Source organism: Psittacula echo (assembly GCF_963264785.1).
Source record: "Psittacula echo genome assembly, chromosome: 13".
Lineage (NCBI taxonomy): Eukaryota > Metazoa > Chordata > Aves > Psittaciformes > Psittacidae > Psittacula > Psittacula echo.
Window position 1 is genome coordinate 10,267,741 of NC_137749.1, and position 25,450 is coordinate 10,293,190.

The 25,450-nt window shown below is 36.4% G+C and overlaps 1 protein-coding gene across 5 annotated transcripts in view; it reads right to left on the bottom strand.

Annotated features, from left to right (window-relative positions):
* Window positions 1-569: 569 nt before the first annotated feature.
* Window positions 570-25,450, bottom strand: part of SPECC1L (sperm antigen with calponin homology and coiled-coil domains 1 like) — a 64,842-nt gene continuing 39,961 nt past the window's right edge. For all 5 annotated transcript variants that reach the window (XM_080628956.1, XM_080628957.1, XM_080628955.1 and 2 more), the window contains 7 exons: window positions 24,004-24,094; window positions 21,984-22,067; window positions 19,956-20,112; window positions 16,389-16,491; window positions 6,781-6,897; window positions 5,865-5,924; window positions 570-3,698 (listed from right to left, as the gene is read on the bottom strand). In XM_080628956.1, coding sequence (XP_080485082.1) covers window positions 3,609-3,698; window positions 5,865-5,924; window positions 6,781-6,897; window positions 16,389-16,491; window positions 19,956-20,112; window positions 21,984-22,067; window positions 24,004-24,094 — 702 coding nt within the window. In that variant the 3' untranslated portion in view covers window positions 570-3,608. The remainder of the gene's footprint in view (window positions 3,699-5,864; window positions 5,925-6,780; window positions 6,898-16,388; window positions 16,492-19,955; window positions 20,113-21,983; window positions 22,068-24,003; window positions 24,095-25,450) is intronic.

The window sequence follows — 25,450 nt, forward strand, 5'->3', positions numbered from 1 at the left end:
AGATAAAAAGATTTACTTTTAAATCAGAATATGCTGTAATTGAATACAATATTCTGGATAACATATCCAGAAACACAATTTTCAAAGGAAAAATTTCACTCACCATTTTTCAGAGGCATGAGAATGAGAGGTCTTTATGAGAGCCAGAGAGTCACACCAGAGATACTAAACTAGTGTTTCTACTTAAATAGACAACCAAATCAAACTGGATCAAACAAAACCAACTGAAAACCAAAGCAAATATAATCCACTCTGAAGTCATACCAGTTCTGTTACTGTTAGATTATTCCATATCAAAACTTATCCAACAGAATTTTCCTGAATAACCAAAATTAAGTTTTTTCTCCCACCCATTATTCATTGGTAAAGAAAATCCCACATATGTTCATTCAATTTGTTCCTAATGATCTTGCATGAGGATGACAACTAGCCAAACCAAATCCACATCTGGCTGTGAACTGACCTCTCTGGTCTATGGAAGTGTTTCAGTAAACAGAATCAAAAGATGATATAGCTGTATCTGCAGCAATATGCCCCATTCTGTTGCCCACCCCACCCCTACAGCTGGCAATGAGTAACCCTGATATGCTACAGCACAGGCATTTGCAAGGCACATATTAAAATGCAATAACATAAATTGATGATAAAAGATTTGTCCTTTTTTAGTACATTCAGAAATATTCTCTGGATTAGAAAGAAAGGAAAGTAAATCAGCATAAACTTACACTTCAGATGTACAAAAAAACCCCACGCTGTTTCAGGATTAACTATGAGTAGGAACCAAACAGAACAGTACCATCATGTCCAGAAGGACTACAGCTATTCTTCCTCTAGAAAAACTGAATGCAGTTTGGGTCTTCAGAAAAAAAATGTAGAGTGCAGCAGAATGCTTGTTTTGGATCTCCCACTGCTTCACTACTTCCACTTGGACAGCAGCTGTGCAGCGCCTTCTATGTAGAGGCTCAGATATATCATTAGAAAACATTCTTCATGAAGCCCAATATTCCTTTACAGAGGCTTATCAGACAAATCACACCAAGAAGAAGTTTACAGAGCTTTGAAGTTGAAAACAAGGTAATGTTTTTAATTCTTTTTTTTCTCTCCCTATGAAGACTAGCAATTCATCTTTTTAACAGAAAGTATCTGGGAAATGTGTTTTCCCCTTTTACAAATGATGATACTATTATTGTTATTTCAGTTAAGAACTGATAGAGCATACCAGGTAAATGAAGTTGACCACTAGACAGGAAAAAATTAGCTTACAGCTCCAATTACCTTAAGAAAACAGGTCATGAGTGAATTTAGACCAAGAAATGCTCTCCTTTTTCATTAGAAAAAATATGTTCTTCAAATCAAAGGCAACGAATAAGACAATCATAGATAAGGAAGTCTGTCCAGAGGATGAACAGAAAGTTTTTTGAACACAAAGGGGCAAAGCCTAGAATTTATCAGTAGGAGATGAACTGTGAGACAGCAATAATATGCATTTCCAGTAAGACTATTCTTATTGAAACTTACTGGAAGAAATGAAGTAAACAACAATTTTTGAAGACATATATGGGAGAGGAATTTGTATTTCAGACTTTTATTAAAATCTGTTAGTGAAGATTTTTCTCTTGAAGCCTCTCTTGCAACAATTGTCTTTACATTACATTTGCTCTTGAAATGCACTGATGAATCATCTGTGGGTATCTAGCTACTTTTAGGGTACTAAAGAACTGTAAGTGCGTATGAGACCCTGCTGCTCTGAAAACTTCTCCCAAGTCCTTCAGCATGGATTAAGTAGTTATGTTGCAACTTTTCAGAATTTTCACAGGCACGTATCAGTGTAAGCACGTATTTTTACACAATGCTAGCTGCTAGAGACATGCTGAATTATTACTCTTCACATGGGCTGTTCTTCAGATGATAGATTTTTGGATTTGGCAATAATATTGAGTTAAATCTGTGCTTTTATACCATGATGAAGTTTCACAGATGCCAAGCACAGCTGCATTCACTGCGCTAACATCCTTAACAGTCATAAGAGCACCACAGGAATGGCAGATTCATTTTCTTTGTAACAGGGTTACTGTGTTGAAAGAGCATGTGCTTATAAATAGCAGTTGTTACAGAAATTGCTTCTAAAGTAGGCTTCTGCTCAATATTAATGAGAGATGTTCAACTGTGGATTAATTGCTGATAAGTATTCAGAAAAATAAGAGGCAGAAGCAATGATAGAGTGAAGTCTTCCCTTGATTTGACAAACAAGATTACAACAAACAGCTTATTACAAATGGATATATGAAATCATTCTGAGCTATTAACATTCCACACAAGGCCCTGAAGTGCCAGGATTTATCAATTCAATGATCACTAAGGCACTTACTTGAACTCTTTTGCCCGAGAACTGTTACATGAATTCAGGTACATTTTAGGAAAATAGAAGTTGAGCAGACGAAAGTTTCTCAGTTCCTTCCTTGTGACAGTGAGTCATTTCCACGCAATATTCAAGACTACTGGGTGTATACACATTATATCAGTTCCTCCATAGTTCTTGTCAAAGAATGTCTCACCTTCTGTCAGACAGATGAGGATGTGCAAGATCAACGAAAAACACACAGAAAACATGGCAAAGATGGATTTTGAGACAAACTACTTCATTGTTACATCTTATTGAAAATATCTTCTCTTCAGAGAAATGCTATCCCAGTTCCAAAATTCTATCACAGAAATCCATGACGTATGTTCATATTGCTGTAAAGCTTGGGGTAGCTGTGTGTGCTACACAGACAAAGAAGAAATAGTGGAAAGAACAAGCCATGCAAGGGTTAATTATTGTTTCATTTCTGTTATAATGGAAGCACAGGGAGTTTGGAAAGATTCCTTGAAATACAGCATACCCGGAAAACCAGGAGCTGTGTGTGCTAGTCGTTATAATCCATAAAGTTGGAAGCCACATAGCTGTGACAGAGGTAGGCTTATAATGAAGCTTTAGAGTGAAGAGTTCTGTGCCAAATTTTTCGAGGTATTGAGAGCACTTTTCCACTCAATTTGTCATTAGGAATAAAAGCTTGTTTTCCTAGAATATTGTGCACATTTAAAAGGAGGGAAAATAGCTGTAAAGGCAATAATTAAATTACCATCAAGAACTCTACTGTATTGGGGTGCCATATGCTGTGGATAGAATATTCAGACTCTGCGGTATCAAGATGCTACAGAAAGTTCAGTAATATGATGCCATGTTATCCTTTTCCTTCTCAAAGCTTTATCTTTGCTATATGCTATAGGATCCATTCATCTCACTCTCCTAGGAAAGAAAGCTCCAGGAAGTCTGGCTGGAAAGGCAGCACATAAGTAGTCCAGGCTCTTTAGGCTACATAATTAATGTGAATAGCTTAACAACTTGGGTTATTCCAAGCACTGTGGCAACAAGTTCTTGCTTTTAAACACCTATTTCCAGGCTTAGTAGCTGAAGCATTCTGAAGCAATCCAGGATAGCGTCACTGAAGTTTGAGGGGACTCAAATGTTGCCAGTTTTCAGTGAAACAGGGATTAGCATTCAGTAAGGTTTCCATCTGGTAACTCATGTTGGTTCTATCCCATGGATCTGTTGAGTTATTAGGGTTTCAGGTTTCAAAGTATTTGTAAATTGCTGTAACATACAGCATGACATTCTGCCAGTCTGGACGCTCAGTTCGCACCATTTCATTGATGTCCTGTCACAGAAAACAGATTGGTCAAAACCAGGAATGACAACCTTGTGAGTTATGTGGTAGTGTTTTTACAAATTCCTGCGAATGATAAATCTGTCAAGTCTCCACAATTTAAAGCACTGATGAAGAAAGCTCTTGTTTTCTTCCATATATCTTTGTATTGCTAAGAAAAGGTAAACAGCTATGAATAGTGTATCTGTAAATAGGTATTTTGCTGACTTAAGACTGAAATGTCTAATGCTGTCCATGCAGGAGTTGTCCCCCACTTCATACAATACAGTAGTCAAGACTTTAGTTTTCACATACCCCCTACACCAGCCTCCAAGTGAATGCAACCTATCTAGAAACTGTGAGCATAGAATCAAGGCTCAGATATTAACTGAAACTAAAGTTCCTATCAGGATAAGAGTCTTCAATAAAGAACTGAATCCCTTTTTACAGCAGACTACTGAACTTTTGATTACTTTAGATGTATTTTTGAGTAAAGATGCAAGGAAGAAGAAAGCTTCCTACCAATTTGGGTATATCCAAGAGACTAAGCCATGGGCTCATGTCTAACTGATCGGCCAGTTCACACATGTTCCATAGTAACAGTCCACCAGACTGTCAGTGAATGAGCAGCATAAACAAAGCCTGATCTATCCTTTCCAGCACATGTACAAGGGAAAACAGAGTGATGTAGTTTCTAACAATTTTTGTTTACTGTAAGGTTCTGGTTTGTTACCTTTGGGTCCAGGAACCTCCAGAGCTCAGAAACAGAAAGTAAGTAATTATTTTATTTTCCACAAGGAAGTAACTAAACACTTTCTTACTCAGGAAGCAAATAACTTCCCCTTACATTACCACTACTATTTAGATACAGGAGTTTTCACACCCTTTTTCATCCTTCACCCATCGACAAAGAAAAATAAAAAATCCACAAATATACATGGTACACACTGCATATGCAGGCATGAAAAAGAAACTAAATCCTTATGATGGATATAATTTGCACTTAGAAGATGTAATTCTGTTCACTTTGCCTTTTTAGAGCATCTGTAATTATGTACATGACAAAATGAAAGGACAGACAGTAAACATTTAGACTGAAGATGAATTATGCAAGAACTGCGGCAGTTATTTTCCACAATCTAGTTCTTACATCAGCACTTGGTAAGAAACTTCCATGTTTCAAATCACTGACAATGCCTAAGTACAAAAGCCCAACAGTTGCACTGCCATTGTCAGCAAATACAATCGTGGGGGACAAAAACGCTGATAAGGATCAAGGCAAGTGTTATCTTTAAAGATGTGTGACTGTTGTATTATTAGTTGCCAACTATGGCAGCTCTGTTAGAATTTAGGTTACAGAAGTATCAGTTCAGTATCATTTCTGATACTGGCAATTTTAGCTGGGAGGCTCCCATTTCCATACCTTCAGACAGCTTCCTTTTCTAGTACTGTTGAAGCCTAGTACTGTCTAGTACTACACTGTTGAAAACTAATTCTTTTAAGCTTCAATTTGTATAAGAAAGCTTATTATAAACTATAATTTTTACAAAAGCTTACAATTATTTACAATGATGACAAATTAAAAGTCTAAACTTGAGAAGTAAATTCTGACTTTCATATTACACTGACTAAAAGAATGAATTATATAGCTTGATTTCTACCTCCAGAATCCCAAAAAAGCCAAATAATTTGAAAGTAGGTCAGAGATACGAGAGAATTAACGAATTATTGAAGACTGTATCATATAACTATTTCTCAAATACATTGCCTTTAGTATTATTTCTTATGATACTGAGAAATTAGTTTTGGTGAATCTTCCTTTTATACCTCAAGAGTTTATATGCTATAGGCTATCAGCTTTTTTTTGCTATTAGCTATCAGCTGCTTTTGCTGCAGCTGTTGCCAGACTACAGGTCTGTATCTCAGCCACTATTTAATGCAAAAACCATGTAAAGCTTAAGTTATTGATGACAGTGGGTTTATTAAACAAAGCCACTGGGGTAGGGAGTATCTTTTATGTTTTTCACTCAAGTATGACACAGGGGCAATAACCACTAGCTGAGCTCATCTGCTGCTATTTTTAAGTATAAAGCAATAAAATGTTTCAAAAGTACAAAATAGAATAATTTGATTTCTATAAATGGGTCATCCTTCATTCAGTATGCATTTGAAACTTACCAGAGTAGATTTGATGCCAACACTTTCAGCTGCCTGAAAAGCCAAAGTGAAATTTCTTCTCTGTTAGAACATAACATAAAAACATGTTAGAAGCCAAGGAAGTATTCCTTAAAGCATAATAAAGTGGTGCTACAAATGTTCATAGTAATGCTGCTACTTTTGCTTCAAATGGAGTTTTGTTATTTGAAAATGGAAAATTTGTATTAATTCCTCACTCAGAAGACAGTGCTGAAAAACTACTGCCAGTGAAGAATGAGCTAAAAATCCTAAAGAAGAGATTATTTATTCTTTAAAAAGCATAAATATTTTCATGCATTAGTAAAGTATTTCTGTATTTTTTTTTAGGATGCATTATCATTAATAATACATCTCCAGGCAACACACCATTAGGAACTAACTGTAACACACTAGAATACCTACAGATAACTGCAGTCTTGACATCTTCTAGTTTACCTTTATTTGATACTATCACTTGAGAAGAGTATTACATTCACTTATGAGTACGAGAAAGTAGGATGAAACAACATCTTTGTGATATTGAAAGAGATGAACAAAACATGCCAAGAATCAAATTTGATGGATTTAAAATCTTTAAGCTTAGGCACTCCTTGCTTCAAAAACCTGACCTGAAAACACTTTCCAAGCGTTTGGGTTAAATAAAATGCCTCAGACTTAAATTTATGAACTTTTTATGTTTGTTTGTTTGTTATATCTGTTCCAAAGCTTTGTTTAACCCAATGTTCTCATAATATTAAAAGCTTATAACAAGAATAGCATCAAGACAGTTTGAAGTGTTTCAATTATGAACCCTAGTAACACTGTTTTTTTGAAAACTCAAATTTGGTCATTCTTCTTTATTAACTCTCATTAATGATACAGTCTCACAGTCCCAGGAAGTGGATTTTTAATAGCTTACCTTGTCCTGGCTATTCAGTTCTTGATAGGGAATATGGGCTGGGAGGTAAGTATGGAGGACTGCACAGAAAGCCAAACCATCATTCCAGCTACTGCTGAAGTTTGTTATGTCGATATTCTTGAAGGGAAAAAAAATATAAACATAAAAATCATAACCTAGCAAGTGTTAGTTCTTCCAATCCACCAATAGTTGTGGGGTTTGTTTGGTTGCCTGGTTTTTTTAAATACCTTTGAAGAAATCAGCAGAGAAAGCGAACAATCTAATACTAAAGTTCTGTGCTAAGAAACCAAAATGCACTACTACAGAGATCCACAAAAAATTTCAGTGAAAAGAAAGTCAATTACTGCAATCTTGCACTCTTCATTATTCAGCTCCAGTAGAAAACTCAGTGGCACTGGTAAAACATACCTCCCAACACTGTGTTCATGACTGTAAAAAGTCACCCCAGTCCAGAAGAGCTCTGAAGAAGATGCCTCTGTGACCTGCTAAATTACTGTACGCTTGGCTGTTGGCAGTCAAACAGTGCTAAAGAGGCTAAGTGGACAGGAGTCTGTTTAAACTTTAACTGAGAAACAACCAGTAATAACAACTCGCAGTTTACCTTTCAGACTTTTATGGAGAAATATAACTATTCTTTTAACATCTAACTCAGCTGGGCTTAAGCAGACACTAACTAGCTCCCCTATTCAGTTTTTTATGTAGCAGGAACTACAATCTCCAGCCACAGAATTGCAGAAACGCAATGACACAAGTCAACCATTCGTCTGAGAGCCATTTAATCATCATCACCTGTCTTTGACAAGACACTAGAACTCCTCACTCCTAATACAGAAAACTCCACCCAGAGGTGGTGTTACTGTGCCATGCTGGCTGAGAACGAAGGTGGCTGTATTTCTTGTCGAAGCAATGATTTGGATTACAGATGGAAAACAACAGAGGGAAAAAACAAAACTCAAGAATGTCTCTATTTCCTGCTCAGCTTTAGCACTTTTTACACAAAGTCCACCAAACACAGGTTCAAGCGTACGTGCTGAGGCTCACAATGCCCAGGGCAGTGGTCTGAGCCTCGCCGGCTGTGCCGCTGCCTGCCTGTAGACGGAAATGTCATTGTTGGAGACCCCCAGTCTGTGGGAACGTGTTCTTCACACAGCTTCCTCCAGCCACAGGGATGGGAAAATGTAACAGCAAAAGGGGAAAAAAAAAAAAAAAAAGCAGCTCTCCCTCCTTTCTCCTCAAGAGAGACAGGAAATTGGGTTTAAATTAATGCTTCGTTAAAAGTTTTTCAGTGTGACTTAAATAGGCAAACAATTGCAACACAGTACGAGGCTTTAAGGAAAAAAATAGGGAAAAATACTAAATTACTAGAGCCAGTAAATTCCTACTTGTGCCTGTTTACAAAGTAGCTTTCTGGAAAATTCTCTCTCCCTAGCCTGTAACCAATAATACCTGAGATCACACCTGGACCAATAGGATGGATAAAGGTAGGGAGAGGGGCTTTTTCTTGTCACAGTAATCTGTGGCAAGCTAGTTAGAAAGAAATCAAATGTGAATGGCCATGTTTCCTTTGCTACACAACCTACTGAGGGAGAAAAAACTTCGATCCTAGGTTTCACCCCTTGGCTGAAAGAGTCTCCCCTCCTTCCCTAGGATGGGCAAGTGATGTGGGAAAGGGAGGAGAAAGATGTCCGTTGGCATTGTCACAGCTAAAGTAAACACAGATCTGCTCAGATGAAAATGCATGCATTGAGCCAACTATAAAGAAACACTTAAATCATACTAGTTAAAGCTACTGGAGAGCATTAGCAAATATTTAAGTCTCAAGACTACAGGGATAGATATGACATTCCTTATTACAGTAAGGAGGAATGCTGAAGCATTGCTGAATCTGGTTAAGAGTTTTTAACCCGCCAATTTCCAATCTAGTGACTTAATGTTGGATATTGCTTCAACAAGTACTTGCTGAATCGGTATTATTGCAGCATATATTCTATTTACCAAAGACCACGAATCCATTAAAGCCAGTCAGTAGTCACTACAAATAAAATGAAGTCTGACAGTACCTTGTATCACAAAGCTTACAATGTTTTTTTTCTCTCCCAGGTTATTTATTTATCGGAAAATTTAGTAACAGCTTGAGCCTAAACACCAGCATCACTGGCAGCAACCAATGCAATGCTGTTAAAGCAATGAGCTGGAATAGTGATCTTTGCAACTGTCAGGATGGACATCAACAGATAAGAATGCAATCAGCAAAATTAGAAAACAGGATGCTGCAATGATGTGTGTGAGATCATCAGAACTACACCTGAGGTTTGACACTGTAGATGAAGAAGGAAAACTTGTGCTCAGAATATATGAAGAAAAACATTGCAAGGTATCAAAACAGTCTGGATGCACTAAAAAATAGACCTACAGAACTACTGGGGCTGAAGACAACTCTTCACTTGCTGTAAAAACCAGAAGGATTGCTTACCTCTAAAATATAGAGACCTTTTTTATATTTCTGTAAGTAAATTCCCTCATCCCCACATGTGAGCAAGAAAACCAGGATAAAGTTGTGATACAAATGACAGATTAAACAAAACCAAGAGAAAGTCATCTTCCCTCAAACGTTATGGTTGTATAAACTAAAAATGTAAAAAACGAAGAAAACCCCAAAACCCACTTTAAATATTAGTAGTATCCATACAATGTTGAATTTTGAATATAAACACTGGGGAAAAGGGCCACTTTATAAAGTTAACCTACAAGTTTGGCTGTTTCTCAAAAAGAGCTTGGAATACCCTGTTTTTCTAAATCTTCTTGGAGGGTCCAGCTTTTATTATTAAGACAACAAGCAGAAAACAAACCCATCATCCAAGAATCTTAATGTATCCAGAGAAGCCGAATTAAATACAACGGAAGGAAACAATTAAAAGGGACTGGTTTCTGTTTCCAATTGCTCTGAGCATTATGAATTATTATTACCTCTCAGACTAAAAAAAGTGTAATATTGGTCAGACACTAAAAAACAAATCTAGAAACTGGACAGATTGTAATTTAAACTGAAAATTTAATTTTTTAAGGAGGGCTTTGAGCACAAAACTGGCACATTTAAATACAGCACAATTTCATTTCCCAAATGCTTTTAACTACTTGTGGTTTTCTGAAAAAGCCTGGGCAGTATAATGAAATCAATCTTGCATTAAGCTCTTATTTCTCAAAGAACTGACGGTAAACAGAACATCAGCCTAAAATTTCTGACATAATTTCTTCTTTACTGCTTTTATTAAGTAATTGGCTCTATTAAGAGAATTCTGCTGGAGTCTAATCTGGAATTTTTCTTCAAGCCATTTCAGACCACAAAGTATTAAAGCAATGGAAGGACATACTTTCAGATAAATTGTCAAATGAGGAATAAGCCTTTCCAGAGACAGGTGAACTAGAAGGAGAGTTATCAGTCCTTGTTAATGTTTAATACTTAGGGTGGGAGTGAAGCCACTTCTTGTACATGGGAGAGATTGTTTTCAAAAAAGCAATTCTAACAAAAGGAGTTGAGCAAGTGGCTGTTGTCATAAGAAGATCTGTGGAAGACACTTTCCAATCAGGAATAAAAACCAGAGTCAAACATTTGTAAGACTTCAGTTCTAGAGGCAAGAGCATAAGAAGATAACATTTTACATAACCAAGCAGACCAAATGCTATAGTCCATTCTACAGCCATGACAAAGAAGAGAGAAAAAGATGGTAGGTAACACCCTGGTGGATCCACAACCAACAAACATTTCAAGCATGACTCAAGCTCCTATTAAATTGCAAAGTGCAGAGTAGGAGCAGTCACCACGAAATGAGTAGCCCCTTAAGCTACATGTTAAGAAAGAGTAAGAAGATTCTTTCTGAAACAAGGCTGAAATGTAATAGGAACAACAACAACAACAACAAAAATCCATCAGGGTAGGCTGAAATACAATAGTGGTTACACAGTAAATGAACTGGATTTGAACATGAATCAGAAGTGCATCCTTGCAGTAAAGAAGGCAAACTTTATCCTGAGGGCGTCACTAAGAGTACAGCCAGCAGAAGGAGGATTCATACATTTTACTGGACCCTGCTCAGTCTACACCTCGAATACTGTCTAGAGCTTTGGTCCCCTCAGTTTAAAATAGTCACTGAAGAATAAAAAATGGGTCCAGCAGTTACCAAGATGATTAGATGGTTAGAGAACTCAACAAAGGAAGAAAGGGTGATGGAATTTGGTTTATTTAGCCTAAAGAAGATTTAGGAGAGTTGTAATCAGAGTATTCCAATGCTTAAAAGGCAGTTATAGAGGAGGTGGAGGTACTCTCTTCACGAGGACACATGGTGACATGACAAGATGCAACAGGAATAATTTTTTTCCTGGGAAATTCTGGAATTTCTGTCCACATATAATAAAAAAGTCTTCACTGTGAAACAATAAAGCATTGTAACAGTTTGCTCAGAGAGTGAAAGAATCTCCTGCAGTAGAAACATTCTAGACCTCTTAACAGGGCCCTGTATAACATCAACCCGAGGTCTCTCGCAACCTATGACTTTTCTAGAATTCATAATTTTAAAGTGTTGTTAACCAGGGTAGTGCTAATTTTGAAATTGTTTCCTCTTGCTTTTTGCAATAATCCTGAGTTAACTGAGGGTCTCCTACCGTCGCTGAAAATACCCCTTTTTAAAAAAAAAAAAAATAATGCAAGAACCAACTATTAACTATTCCAACCCAGTGAGTCAACTCTTGCTCCGACCCAAAAACTCCACAGCTAAAACCCTGCAAACATCAAAAACCCCAGCTACAGAAAATGTGGTTTCTAACTTACAGTTCCAAACGAAGAACAAAGCCATGTGAACTATCTCTTCAGCAGACATGTCCACAGCTGTCTTCAATTTCCCTGAACTATGTATATTACAATCTGAGCAGAGAGTCACATACTGCATAGCAGCTATTTGTCCATCCTTTGCTCTGTACAAGGAGGTTTCCACATCTTAACTCAGTTTGGCTCAGAAATGAGTTGGGACATGGAGAAAATAAAAATATGTGTCTATGTCTCTGTTGTATTGGTTAATGAAATAAGCAGGCTGAGAAAGCAAAAGCATTGATATGATTCGGTACTGTAATATATTAAACCATTAAAACAAGATTTGAGGTTTAATTGTACAGACCTTGGCAAGCTTCTTTGCATGGCAGAAAACTACTACTAAAAAGCTTTTAAAGACATATACACACACAAAAGAGTATCCATTTAAAAAAATTACAAAAATAAAACTACAAAATAACTGCTATCCACACTCCACCGAATCAGGATTCACTGACTCTCAAATCATGGATTTAAGCTGAGGCTATCAGTACTTCTGGCAGTAGGCAAGAATGCAGAAGTATCTCTGCAATAGATTAAAGAGCAGTCCCAACTACTGCCTCTTCAATCCTAGCTTTTGAAAAGGCAGTAAATGGCAAATACAAACTATCAAAACCCTTAAATATTGAGTGTTGAAGCTTCTTTCCATGTTACTTTTCAGTTTTGGCACAAAAAAAAAAAGAACAATAAAAGGAGCAGTCATACTCAAAAGACCCTAATAATAGCTTCAGACATTAACACGTGAAGCACTTACAGAGATACAGACAGCCTCATAATTTATTCTAAATATTGTCATAATTAAGCCTAACTAGTTGACATGTCTCTTGTATTAGAATTCAATCCAAACAGAAAAAGGAAGCATGTCCTTCCTTAACTCTACAATTTTTGGCTAAAGCATCAGAGCTTAAACCAAGGAGAGAAGTGTTTTGGCAGCCTGACTATGATGAATCAACCAGACAGCACCAGGGACACCATGCACACCACGGAGTCATTAGTTGAACACAGGCTGACATAAGCACACACTCTTGGCCTCTTCTAGTGCTTTTTAAGAAAAGCAATATCATACTTGGAGTAGAATATGATCTTGCTCAGGGTTGTTAAAAACGTGTATGTAAGAACAGGCTTAAAAAAAGGCAACCCAAACCATCTTTTAACTTTAGCTTTGTTATTCTACACTTATTACCTGAGTACAAACGAAACCATTGCTTGATTTCAAGGTGCATTCAGCATAGCATTAGGTATACATACATTCCTATCCAATCACATTGCTCAGTCACTAACAATTTTATTGTTGCCATGTAGATCGTAAGTTTTAAATTTTTAGTAAGACATGTAGCTTTGATCTGTACAGGAGGTAAAAATTAGGTGGTCTTTCCAGAAAAAAAGGAGCATTGCATGAATTAGAGGACAGGTACCACAACGTCTTCCAGTGTATCTGTAATTAGGAAGCACGGAAAGTGTAGAGAAAGGTTAAAACCCCTAATTTAGTCTATTCTTGCTGCTATCTTGGAACAATTGATTTTTGGTTTCAGAATTTTCGAAGTGAATTATCTCTCAGAATGCTGACAAAAAATAGAAACTACATTGAAATACTGCTATAGATAAGAATGGGTAAGGATGTGCATATCCTGTTTATTAGCCCCCTTCGTAACATGGAACATGCATGCTCACATCCTTTTGTGTATTTTTATTAGTTGCATAGTCAAAATGAAAGTAGCTGAATTCCAGCTAGGGTAAACGCTCCATAACAGCTAGATGGAATTACTTTATGCTTTGAAGACATCTGGAATTTATGATAGTTTTATGACACAGCACATACTTTAGAGAGCCAGGAGGATTCTGTTCTCTGGAAAACGCAGCACTTGGCACTGTGCTCTGAATCAGTATGTCAGACCCTCAGCAAAACTAACACATTATCAGATTGCAAGTGTTTTGTGTCCGCTCATCTGAACGCTAAAGGTGACTCCTCCTTTATCTAAATGCTTAAAAACCCCACCCTTATCTTAAGAGAGCAACTCTCCTCTTTCATGGCTGAGGGATCTGTTCAGCCCTGAATATAATTACACTCAGTAACTTAGCGACTGCAAGACTGTCTAGACTGAACAGGCTCTAAATGAAAGTTAATACAGAACCTGCCTGCTGTTAGTTCTTTAATGACCTTTTGCAGATCACCATTCTCCACCCTAAGCTTCAAGGAGAAATTCTGCTTGCAAATAACATCCAGACAGCAGTTCTACTAAGAGCAACAATGTAGCAAAAGAAAAAGCCATACAGTTTTTTACATCAGAAAGAATTTCTCTTGTTTTCATGGGCTATTTTAACCTTATTCTTTTATTGAGGTACTCTTTAAAAAATATCAGATTTGGAACACAGTTAAATATTGTTTAACAACTACATTTCAAAAATTCTGGCCATTTATTCCCTTCCAAATTTGCCTGAATAAATCAAGTAAACTGCACAATGAAGTCATTCATCATATTTGTTTAACAGGATTATATATTAGCTTGTTTATCATAATGCCTCATAGGAGAAATTCTCTCATAAGAGAAAGTCTTAAGACACCTTTAAAAATTGTGCTGTGTGTAACTATGTGTTTGTCAGAGGTGGAAATATGAATAGGACACAATTAACAAAAGTACTATTCTCAAACAAAACCCTTCTAAGACTTCCTTTTTCTTTTTATTGTTTCCAAGCTATGGTTAAACTTTTCGAGGTCATTTTGGAACTTGTTACAGACTCAATTTGCAAGTATTTTTCCTTTAACCTGTTACATTTATAAGTAAGTAAGTAATAGCTAACTGACTTAAATTGGTAACAGGACAGAAATTGGTGACTAGACAGAAACTGCTACTCCTACAGAGAAAAAGGCTGGAATATTTAGGACTTCTCTGTTCTGTGTGGCTCATGCAGCAGCTCAAAAGACAGTCAGCAAGCAGGTAGGTCTAAAAAGCATGTACTAGCTCTGGCTCAGATGCTAAGGCAAACACAAGTGAACATTGGTATAAAGAAAAGTAGAAGTTACAACGATGGGAAACGCTGGAAATAAAAGGAAACTGTGGCAGAGTCTAAGACACGAGGAAGAGGTGGAGGTAAGAAAAGGTACCCTGTCAATATCTGGTTGACAGGGAAGGAGGAAGAGAGCTTGAGTACCTTCAGTAGAATTAATGAGGAAGGGAGATATTCATTATTCTGATGCTTGCTCACTGCTTGTTGGGTTTGAATCCATGTAGTTCTAAAATAAAATTCAAACTAAGTGAAGCTTCAATTAAAAAGTTAATCCTTATCTGGTATTGATAATATTGCCAGAAAGCTGGATAAGCACTATTCACAATGAATGTAATGCTGGAAATGTTTGAAACATTCTAACACCACTAACATGGTCTTCAGTCAGAACCGAATTTCAAGGGATGCTGAAAATAATCAAATCTAGTACAACACAGAAATGAAAAAAAGCGACTCTGCCTAAAGCAAAAAGCATTCTTCTCAAAAGATTAACTTCATATAACCTGCTGATATTATCTTACTCTTTCAAAAGAAGGCCTGCATTGGCTTCTACAGATGCTGTATGCTATGGTTTCTCAGTAGCAACACAAGCAGAGAACCATATTGTAGTTGTTGAAGCAAATAAAGTCTCAAAACCTATTCTTCTATTAAGTGTTTGTAAAACTTAAGTAGTTAGAAGCAGCAACCTATAGAAACAAAAGCATGCTCTCACATGTACACACAACTACAGAATGAAAAGTTTGGAATACTTTCTTTTAGAGATAAGGAAGCTGTCAAAATCATCTTTCAAGACAATATGGGACAATATTTTAGCATTCAGTTTTAGAGGACTTATAAAGAAATATAACATCCTGTCTTTTTTAAAATGTGGGGAAGGAGAAAGGCTCTTTCCACAAAGAAGCTTACCCTCAGAAATAGCACAGTTTAGAACTAGACGTGCCACAGGAAGAGGGGGGAGGGCTTATATCACAAGCCTATCCATTGTACTGAAAGACGACTTTTCCTATGGATGGGCGATCATCCTGTTATGTGGCTTTCCACTTCCTCCTGCATTGTGAGTCTCAAGTCATGGAAAGAGTAAAGTTCTTAAACTGAGGATTGTGTTGGGAACTCCAAACACTTTCAATACAAGTTAACCAAACAAATACATCATGGTCAGACTATTAACATCCTGGTTTAGTTCGCTTTTGAAAAAATAATGTAATCAGGAGAGCTCTGGATAGTTATCTTGGTAGTTCTTTTGGCTTCTGATAACTACAGTAGAAAGCCAAGTTCAAAATGCAAGACAATGAAACCATCAGGAAACAAACTGTCCCTAAACAGAGGCTAAATGGGAGCACACCGAAAGATTCAAAAAACCCCAAGCTATAAAAAAATATCTCTGAAATCCAAGCAATTGTACTCTAACTGCATGTGGGAAACATTAATTTAAACCTTGAGTTGCTAAAGGTTCAGTTACAGTTTGAAAAATGCAATCTGTAAAAGTCTGGTTTAAAGTTCCTCAGTAAGAGGTCAGCTGCCCCCTTAAGAAAAAAGCTATTATCAACTTGGAGCAAAGTGACTAAAGAGCTATTAATGTTAGTTAGGTTAGGACTCGTAGCATGTGTTCCAAGAAGAGAGTACAGTACATACCAGTGCCATTGCAATCTATGCAGTCAACTGTGGAGCAGCCAGGTTTATGCCACTGGCAGATTCTAATGTGTTGCAGCTACAAGTATGCTACATTAAACAGCTCTACAGTTACCTGATACCCTTCTGTTTTTTTCTGGCACCACTTCAGCAAGGCATTTCTCTTGGATCCTCCATATTCCCTTGCTAGGGCAGACAAGGGATCTTTCCTCTCTTCCCTAGGAACAAGGCAGAAGTGCAACTTAGAACTTGTACCGTATCTTTTGCAACAGAAATATATATTCTAAAAGCTTAAAAAAAAAAGGACAAATTACTGTCACAGTGAAAGTAGCAGAGTACGCTACTGACTGAAAACCAGAATACACTGGAATACCTGCAGACTTGAGAGTTATTTTGGAGTAATCCTCTAGCAAATTATGTTTCTTTTTCCTTTAAACATTTTTTCCTAGGTGTTTCAACCCTAATGATACTTTTTCTAGGAGTCCAGAAAATAAATCCCACAACATAGTTCCAGCTTGAACCATTAAGCTGACTCAAGTGACTTTATTTTGTATTTAGAAAGAGAATAAACTGATGCTATCTCTTTTGCATATTATGGCTGACTACAAATGTCACCTTGAAACAAATTTGCATATTAGCAGCATGGTGTTATTAACACAACATTTGCCTGGGATTTCGAGTTCTCCAAAAAGAGGGGAGAGATCTGACTAGGCTGATCTGCCATTTGCTATCCCAGCACAATAAAAGCTATCAGTTCATTTCACTTCCAGTCTGTCAAGCTATCTTGAGTAATTTTTTCTCTAAGGAAAAACTGGGAAAGAAAAGAACAATCATATCTGATTTGGCAATTTTTAACACAAATCTTACAATATAAGCATCTCTTTACCACGCTTCAGAAATAAGTGCTTAGATTAAAAAAATACATATTATAAAAATTAATACTTTTGTAGTGGCCCAGCCACATGATTCAGTATTACTATACTCTATTGAACAGTCTTTAACAAAAAGCCTAGGTATTACACCACTATGAAGCTCAGTTACAGGGCATAAAGTGTGCCAGCATTTGTCCTTATTTTTAATAAGTTCCATTTGGAAAATTCAAATGAGACAGCCATCAGTGAATCCATACTGCAAAGACTTCCTGCCATCTCCTAAAGAGCTCTACGCAGATGTAAGCGAGAATCTCACAACATCCACAAAGATGATACCCTATGCTACTCCTTTTGACTATTTCCAAAAGAACATATAGAGTATACACATTCAGTCTTAAATCTTCAACTCTTTGTTCTTTACAACCCACTTGGCGACTGGAAAGATGGCCGGAAGGTGGAAATACATAGCCTATTCAGTGGATTCTCTGCTGTAGATTTAGAGGCAGCAATTCTCTGGGTCCTGCTAAAGAAAAAGAAAGCATCCACGGAATGTGGATTTCTTCATGCATGTGTGCTGCTAGCAGAACACCAGAGACTGTTTCACTTATCAGCATCTGTTACTATGCATAAAGGAAGAGAACATGTACCAACATACAACAAAACATTATGAGGCACTAGTCTTAAGTATATGTATTGCAATTTGTTTAGCTTTCTTCTCTGAAATACAGATGGCAACATCTCAAAGTTGCTTAGAGATAACATTTGAAACATTCATGAAAATGTATGCACAGCGGAACAATAAACAGGAAACAGTAAGTGCCTTTCAGCATGTAAGATAGCAGCATGAGCCTTCAAACCTAACTGCTAATCTCAGAGAGAGTTAACATGACAAGGAAGTTGCTAATTGTGTATTTTAAATGTGAAATAACTTATCCGCATAGGTTACTATATCTACCACACAGCTAGAATAATGCTTCAAGAAATTCTGTACTTCAGTTCTTAAACCAGTATATTTTTCAACAACCCAAATGTGTATTTTTTTCATTGGTGATTGAAAAAAAATAACAATGAGATCCCATATTAAATCTGCAATGAAGATTATCCAACACTTTGAGAACTTTAGAACAGAGACTGGGTACAACACAGGAGAATCTAAATTAAAAGCTCCCTCTCTTTATGCTAAACATATTGTTTAGACATGACAGAGCTGTACAGCCTGTTCTCAAATTCCAGTAAGAGCACATGGTTTATATCAGGTTCTCACAGTTATGAAAACACTGCTGAGAAAAATAAATTAATGTAAGTTGCATGGAGATAATGAGAAATGGTTTGACATATAAATCTTACAAGTTAGCGTATTAGGTCAACTGTATTCCAAATCAAAGAGCCAATGACATTTCAAGTAGAACAGGGAACAGTAAACTGCAAGCATTTGTTTTAGTGAACTATTGCAATAACTGTTTAATTTACAGCATCTTTCAGAAAAAGGCAGGGGGGAAGAAAGAGAAGATCACATAACACATCAAAGTCCAGCAGAGACGTTCTAAGAACGGTTACATAGAGTGTGTGGGCATCACTGCACACCCACTGCTGCAGATTCCTCTGCTAAGGCTTCTTGCAGTGCTTAGGACGGCAGCCAATGTTGAGCAGCTTAGTAACAATATCATAATTATAACTGTACAATTTTGCCATGAAATGCCATACTATTTCTTACAGTCTGCAGACTGCCATCAACATGATTTTATACATTATCAGTTCAGCATCATATACAGGTAGTTTAGTCTTTTTTTTTCCATTTATAGACATACTCGGCCTAAATTTAGGTGCTACCACACAAGATTAATTGCTGCTGGTGAAGTAGCCACAGATCCAAACTCAATTCAATTTGTGCCCAGTGAAAAGAAAGCAGCACTGAGACATGTCTCAGCTCATTTCAGAGAAATTGTTTTCAACAGCATGCACAGCTGTAAATAACTTTACAATTGTATAATCTAATTATTGCATATTGCAAATGTCTCAGAACATTAAGGGTTTAATATTTCTGCTATACACAAGCTTTGTCAGGAAGCTCTGTGTGAAATGGTCTTGAGAAAGTAATTTAACTTTTGTCTGCCAGTTTCCCTATCTACGAAGCAGGGCTAACTACATACGTCACTTGCACAACAGGGAGGCTTAACGACTTTGAAGTCCTTTGACTGATAAGACTACAGATAGGAAAAGTTTTAAATTTATCACAGATGTATCTTTTTATCTTATTAATGAAAAGGGGTTGCCTGGCCATTTGTTACTTAGACTTGCGTTATGATTTCATCTGTGAGAAAAATAAACCAGAGCCACTCACTCATGGCTATTTAGAAGATTAGTGTTTCTAGTGTCTGGAATTGAGACCTAATCATGCTACTTGCTGTCTTCAGCTGTGATTACAAGAGGTAAGGTTTATCATGTGGTCTCCCTGGGTTCACACCACTCTGAAAAATTTGTTCAACACGCTGTAAGCTCATTTCTTGAATTTGGCCTCAGGGTATTTTTGAACTGATAAGTGACACGCCTTACCTTGGTTTTCTAGTGCAGCATAAAGTTTTGGAATTAAACTCAGAAGCTCTATAACGCCTAACTTCTGGTCTAAATTTTAAAACACGTATTGAGCTGCAGAAAACACCTTCTGAAGCTCTCAAAGATTACCAAAGATCATTATTGTAGGGATGGCAGTAAAGTCTGCAGTCCTAGTGCCAATATTATATACTACATCTATGCAGAGAGATAGCTGTGAAATTAACACATTTCAGTTCACCACAAAAAGCGGTTCTTACCTTATTCGACTTCTGGTTGTAGGGGTGACTGATGCTGTAGGAGAAGATGAGAGTGACAGTTGTGGTGAGGTGGTACCCATTGCCATGAGAGATGCTGGAGATGCTCCATCAGGTGCACTGATATCCCGCTTGATCTCTTCACTACTTCTTCGAGAGACTAAGTGGGAAAATGCCCATAGATTTATCATCTGCAAATGTTAAAACTTGCAAACATATTCTCACTCTCTGACAAGCCTTAGTTCAGAAATGATGCATAGAAACCTATACCCAATACTACACTTCAACATTTTTTCTGGGTACTTTTCACTTCAGAAATACCAAGGGTTTAGATGGAGCTACCAACATTTATGAGCAGGCCTGTGTCTTGAAGCAAAGACAATCTGATGAATGTATCTTAATGGAATATTGCTAATTCCATTTGAAGGCTTTTATGAATAAGAAGGAATTTTAACACCAAACTATTTGATTTTCTCTAGTCCATGTGTTTATGTTACTAAGCTTCATCTAGTTAAAAAAAAGAAACCCCAAAGCAAAACAGTTGAGAGAGGATAGCTGAGCTATTTCCACTTCATTTTAATCAGGAACTGGCATGTATGTGATGCTCTGGACATTAATTAAACATCATCCATGAGCATATCAAAGGTTGACCTGAGGCTACACAGCCACATTCTACAGAGCTTGCTTCATTTCAAAGAACGAACAAGATTTCTTTTGTATGAAAGCACAAGCATTACACTCTGCAAAATGGATTTTGGAAAGGTTGTATTTTTTCTACATGGAAGAGTTTCCAGCTAAAAGTATGAGGTTTGTCTTTTATGCCTAAATAGTCACCACTGTTTATACTTGGGCAAATCAAAACACAATTCTCTATATATGTATGTGTGTGTGTATATCTGAGAGATTTATTTTCTAATGACTTAGGGCAAGCAATTAATTTATGGATACCAGACACAAGAAGATGGAGAAGAAACACTTTTGGGTGGATTTTTTTTTTTTTAGGACACATTTTTAGGACAAGTCAAAATTATTTTAAAGGCATTTTCTTCTTGAAACCATTTGCACAAATACAGGTGTTTTTAAAAAGTATTTCTCTCCAGTTACTTCTGCCTAGTTCTTAAAAAGTATCATTTTCACAGTATCACACTATTTGTGCTATAAATCCTACAGATCTGTTTTTAGAAGTCCCTGCTGATACCAAGATGCCAGTTTGATAGTAAACTAACACTGTACATAAACTTCTAATTAGCAAGTCTGTATTTTAAAAACCCAAAGTTAACATCAAATTTGCAGCAACCACTCTGAGTAATACTGAAGGATATTGGTGGATGATGCCAGTCACAAAATGGACTATTTTAAAATGATTCACTGCAATAGGTCCATTTTTTGCTAAGTAATATGCAAACCATTTATATACATGAGATAATGTAGACTGACATAGCTGTTACCTAGAAAGAACAATCCTCCTATTTTAAGCCATTGGCAATAATTCTTTCCACAAATAAAACCAGAATGGCCTAATTGGAGAAGGGTAACATGCTTCTTTGCCTCACTCAGTTAAAAAATAATCCTACATTCAAGCAAAGAAAAGCAACAGTCAGGAACAGTTTCTTTCCTCACATATACCTTGTACACCTAAACTGTCTGTAATACAAGGAAAGATGACACAGAAGTCAATAGTTACATGCATGATTCATACACGCATGTATACATCTGGTATGTTGGTGGACGTCTGTATATGCAACAATAAGTAAACTAGATGAGCAATTAAAATTCTCTTCAGTTCCACCTGAAGCAATAAACCAACATATTATTTTACCAGTGGACATTAGTTTCTTTCCTCAAATACTTCAATCAAAAACTTGAACACTGAAAAATAAGCTATTCCATACACTCAAATAGAGTTTTCTTGACAAGAGCTTGATAGTCTGAAGACCAAAGCTCTCTCTTGACAAAGTAAAGTAGATCTGCAAGTATATTTTGAAATAAGAGTTCCTAATTTTACTACTCATCTAAAAAACGTGATATTACCAGAAATAGATTTGGCACTTTCCATAGCAGGTACTCTTGGCAAAGATGCTGGCCTGCTGGTAGAGGATGTTCTCAGCAAATGTTCTGGACAAAGAAGAAGAAAACAGCATTAACAAAGACTCCAGCTAAATTGAAGACATTTAGGTATGAGTCATTAATACTGTCTACCAGTGCCCGAGTTTGGCTCTTTTACTGAAAGTAACTGATTATATCTGTATGAAAGAGAAGGCTTAAATTTGCTTATTACCAATGAAGCTCCCTATGAATGCATCCTTTCTTAATCCTTTTTCCCTAAGGCCTCTTAATAATCCACTTGCCCTGGTCTATGAAAAATTAATTGCTAAACCAAAAGGCTGAGCAAGGAATCCCCATTTAGTACACAGCCAAAAGTATTTAATATGCCAATGAAGATTGTCCCCCACGTGGCTCTTTTCCCTCTGGTTTGTTGAAAGTTGGTTTGGGGGTATTGGAGTTTTTTATTTCTTAAATAAAATCACGTTCTTTTCTTATTTCTTTTCCTGCAAGCACTGGAGTCTAAAAGATACCTTTAAATACTGTAGGGAAAGACGAGTTCTGCCTATTGCCAGTAAGTAAAACCAAACTATAACAAAATTCATTTCTGTAGCATTAAATCAAAGATTTCCTATTATTGAAGAAATATTCCTTCAAATAAAACCTTCAGATTGTAAACAAAAAGTCTACATACTCCTATGTAGAAACACTTGGAAGGCAGTAATCTAAATACAAAAAAACCTCATAAAAATGAAGAATGAGGATTAAAAAATAGTGAAACCCCGTTCAATAGTTGAAAATGTGACATAAAAAGCTACAAAATACCTTGATATAAAGATGCTTTAAAAATATATACTGTTGTAAACAGAAATTCTGTCTGGCAGAGTGTACTGGAATGCAGTCCTGCTCCTGCCATTAACTGACTATAATGGAAACATAGCTACTATGTAAAGCACACCACTCGTTTTGTCTAAGCTGATATCTACCCATGAACTCTGTAACAGTTAAAGAACCCTAAACTATCTTCTTGGAAAGGCATTTCAATATTCCTAAAAATATCCAAGTTTCTAAAATTAAACCTCCAGCTGCATTGTACAAATAACCTCAAAATGCATTTAACAAAAGCAAGAGGAAATCTGGCACATACAGACTATTACGAAGTGCTACAAAAAAAAAAAAAAAAAAGCCAAAACCAAAACACCCAACCCTTTAGAAAGCATCAGACCCCGCGAATACCAAACTGAGAGGAAATGTTCAGCCTGGAGTCATATGGGGATTATCTTGAGAAACATCTACACAAAAAAACCCACCCCTAAAGCAGGCATAAATCAGAGAGCTGCACCCAACAGATGATAGCCATTCATTCTCACAGGAAGAGCACATTGTGAACAGTGTTATGAGAGACAAAACAAAGTTTGCAGAACAGGGAAATATTGGGAAACAGATAAACCAACACTCAATTCCATTCAATTCTTCATCTGGCTCGTGAAGATTCAATACTTAATAAGTTTATACTTCGTTATTCACATGCAATGCCAACCATCATCCTTGTTTCATTCCTGGGGGAAAGAAAACCCAAACCCAAAACCCACAACCACACAATGCATAATGTAACCCCAAAGTGTGTATTTTTAATAACTGGGAGACAGCTGCAAGACATGTCCCTGAAATCACCTTATCTTGATTTTGCAAGTGATTTCAGTTTATGCACACATTAAAAACTGTCAGAATGATGCTGAGTTATCAGCATGCAATCATGGCTTTGTTGAAAATTCATAAAAGCATCTTTATGATATGCCACCATGTGTGATGAAACACAAATAACAACCTGAATGTGAGATATTCTATGAAAATATTTTGATACTAAAAAGCATAATAGAATAATGCTTTAGATATAAATATAATTATTAAATATAAAATAAATATTAAAATATTAAATAATATTAAATTTAATTTAAATATTAAAAGCATTGTTAGGAGCAAAGTTGGAATGAACTTGGATAAATACCTTGAACAGGTATTTCAGCATAGCTTGGTCTTTTGTCTGTCAGCGTAGCAAGGGGTTTTGAAGCTGAGATTGGTCCACTTATAGAATGCCTCTGAAATTGAAAAATACTTGTGTTAAACATGATTTGAAGGTAAAAAAGCAAATATGGAATTGCAGAATCAGTTTCAGAAATCAGGTATGTCATTATTAGTGAATTAAAAGACCTAGAATAATAAAGGAACCTTTAAAAATAACTTAGTAAATAAGGATGTGTCCTCTTTACCAGTTGCTTTTGCCATATACTCACTGTGCATTGACATAGTAACATTTACTTTTTTAAACTGAAACCTGTTCTTCAAACCAATGTTGCAAATTAAGGTTGCAAATTCTCTTGTAGTTTTTGTGTTAATTTTCGCCTTCATTTATGTTTCATTTGTGCAAACCTGTTCTAGTTAAACCTGGTATGTTCAAACTAATACAACCCCCTATAATGCAGCCGTTTGTGTTACTTAGACCTTTACTTTGTGCCTTTTCCTGGAAAATTAGGATAATGGTGTGTTGGGTGTACACCAAAGTCCCCTCTGCTAAGAAAAACCCTGGTGAAAAAACTATTTTTGAAGTTATTTTTACTATTTACTATTATTTTACTGATTAGAACATAAACAGCTTTCATTACCACGTATTTGAGATGCTCTGTTGAACAACTGAAGAGAGACATTTTGTGAAGTATTTGCCAAATATGTAAGAAAATACAAATATAATTATTTTTTCTTTCCCAGGTCACTTTAATTTCTGTTCTGCTCTAAACAGGCTACAAATTGAATTTTGTCTTCTCAAGTTTTATGTAAAATACTTAGCAATGCATGGCTTCTGGCAGCTTAAAGTGCAAGGACCTGATCATAGATGTGTTACATCTTTCACAAAGAAATTTAATAACCACTGGATAGCACTGAAATAAGCATTTGTGTCACACAAATTAACTGTACAATGCAGTAATTACCCTTGCAGTTACTGAAACTCATAGGCACTTGCTGAAGACTCTGGGAAGACCATCTGGGAAGAGCCTATTGCAAATTACAGTACATTCATGCCCTGTCCTTTTTATTAGGTTCCAATATTTAACCAAAATCAGCTCAGTAATTTGTTTATCCTGAAAACTCTTTCTGCTTTCCATCTGCTCAAGGATTAAATGAGACGTTTAAATAAGCCTTATCTTCATTAGATAATAAAGGTCAGATGTTTCTCACACCGAATCATGTAGGCAAGACAGACAAATTCAAAATTGTGACTAAAAAATGTTAGTAGTATACACTTTGCAGCATCATGTAGCACAAGCAGGATTACAGGACTACTTATTCATTATATACAGTCGAACTAGAGTTATGCTTTTGTGCTAGAAATCAAATCAAGAAAACAACTGCCAACATATAGCATGAAGAATTTCCTCACTTTATATATCTATAAATGT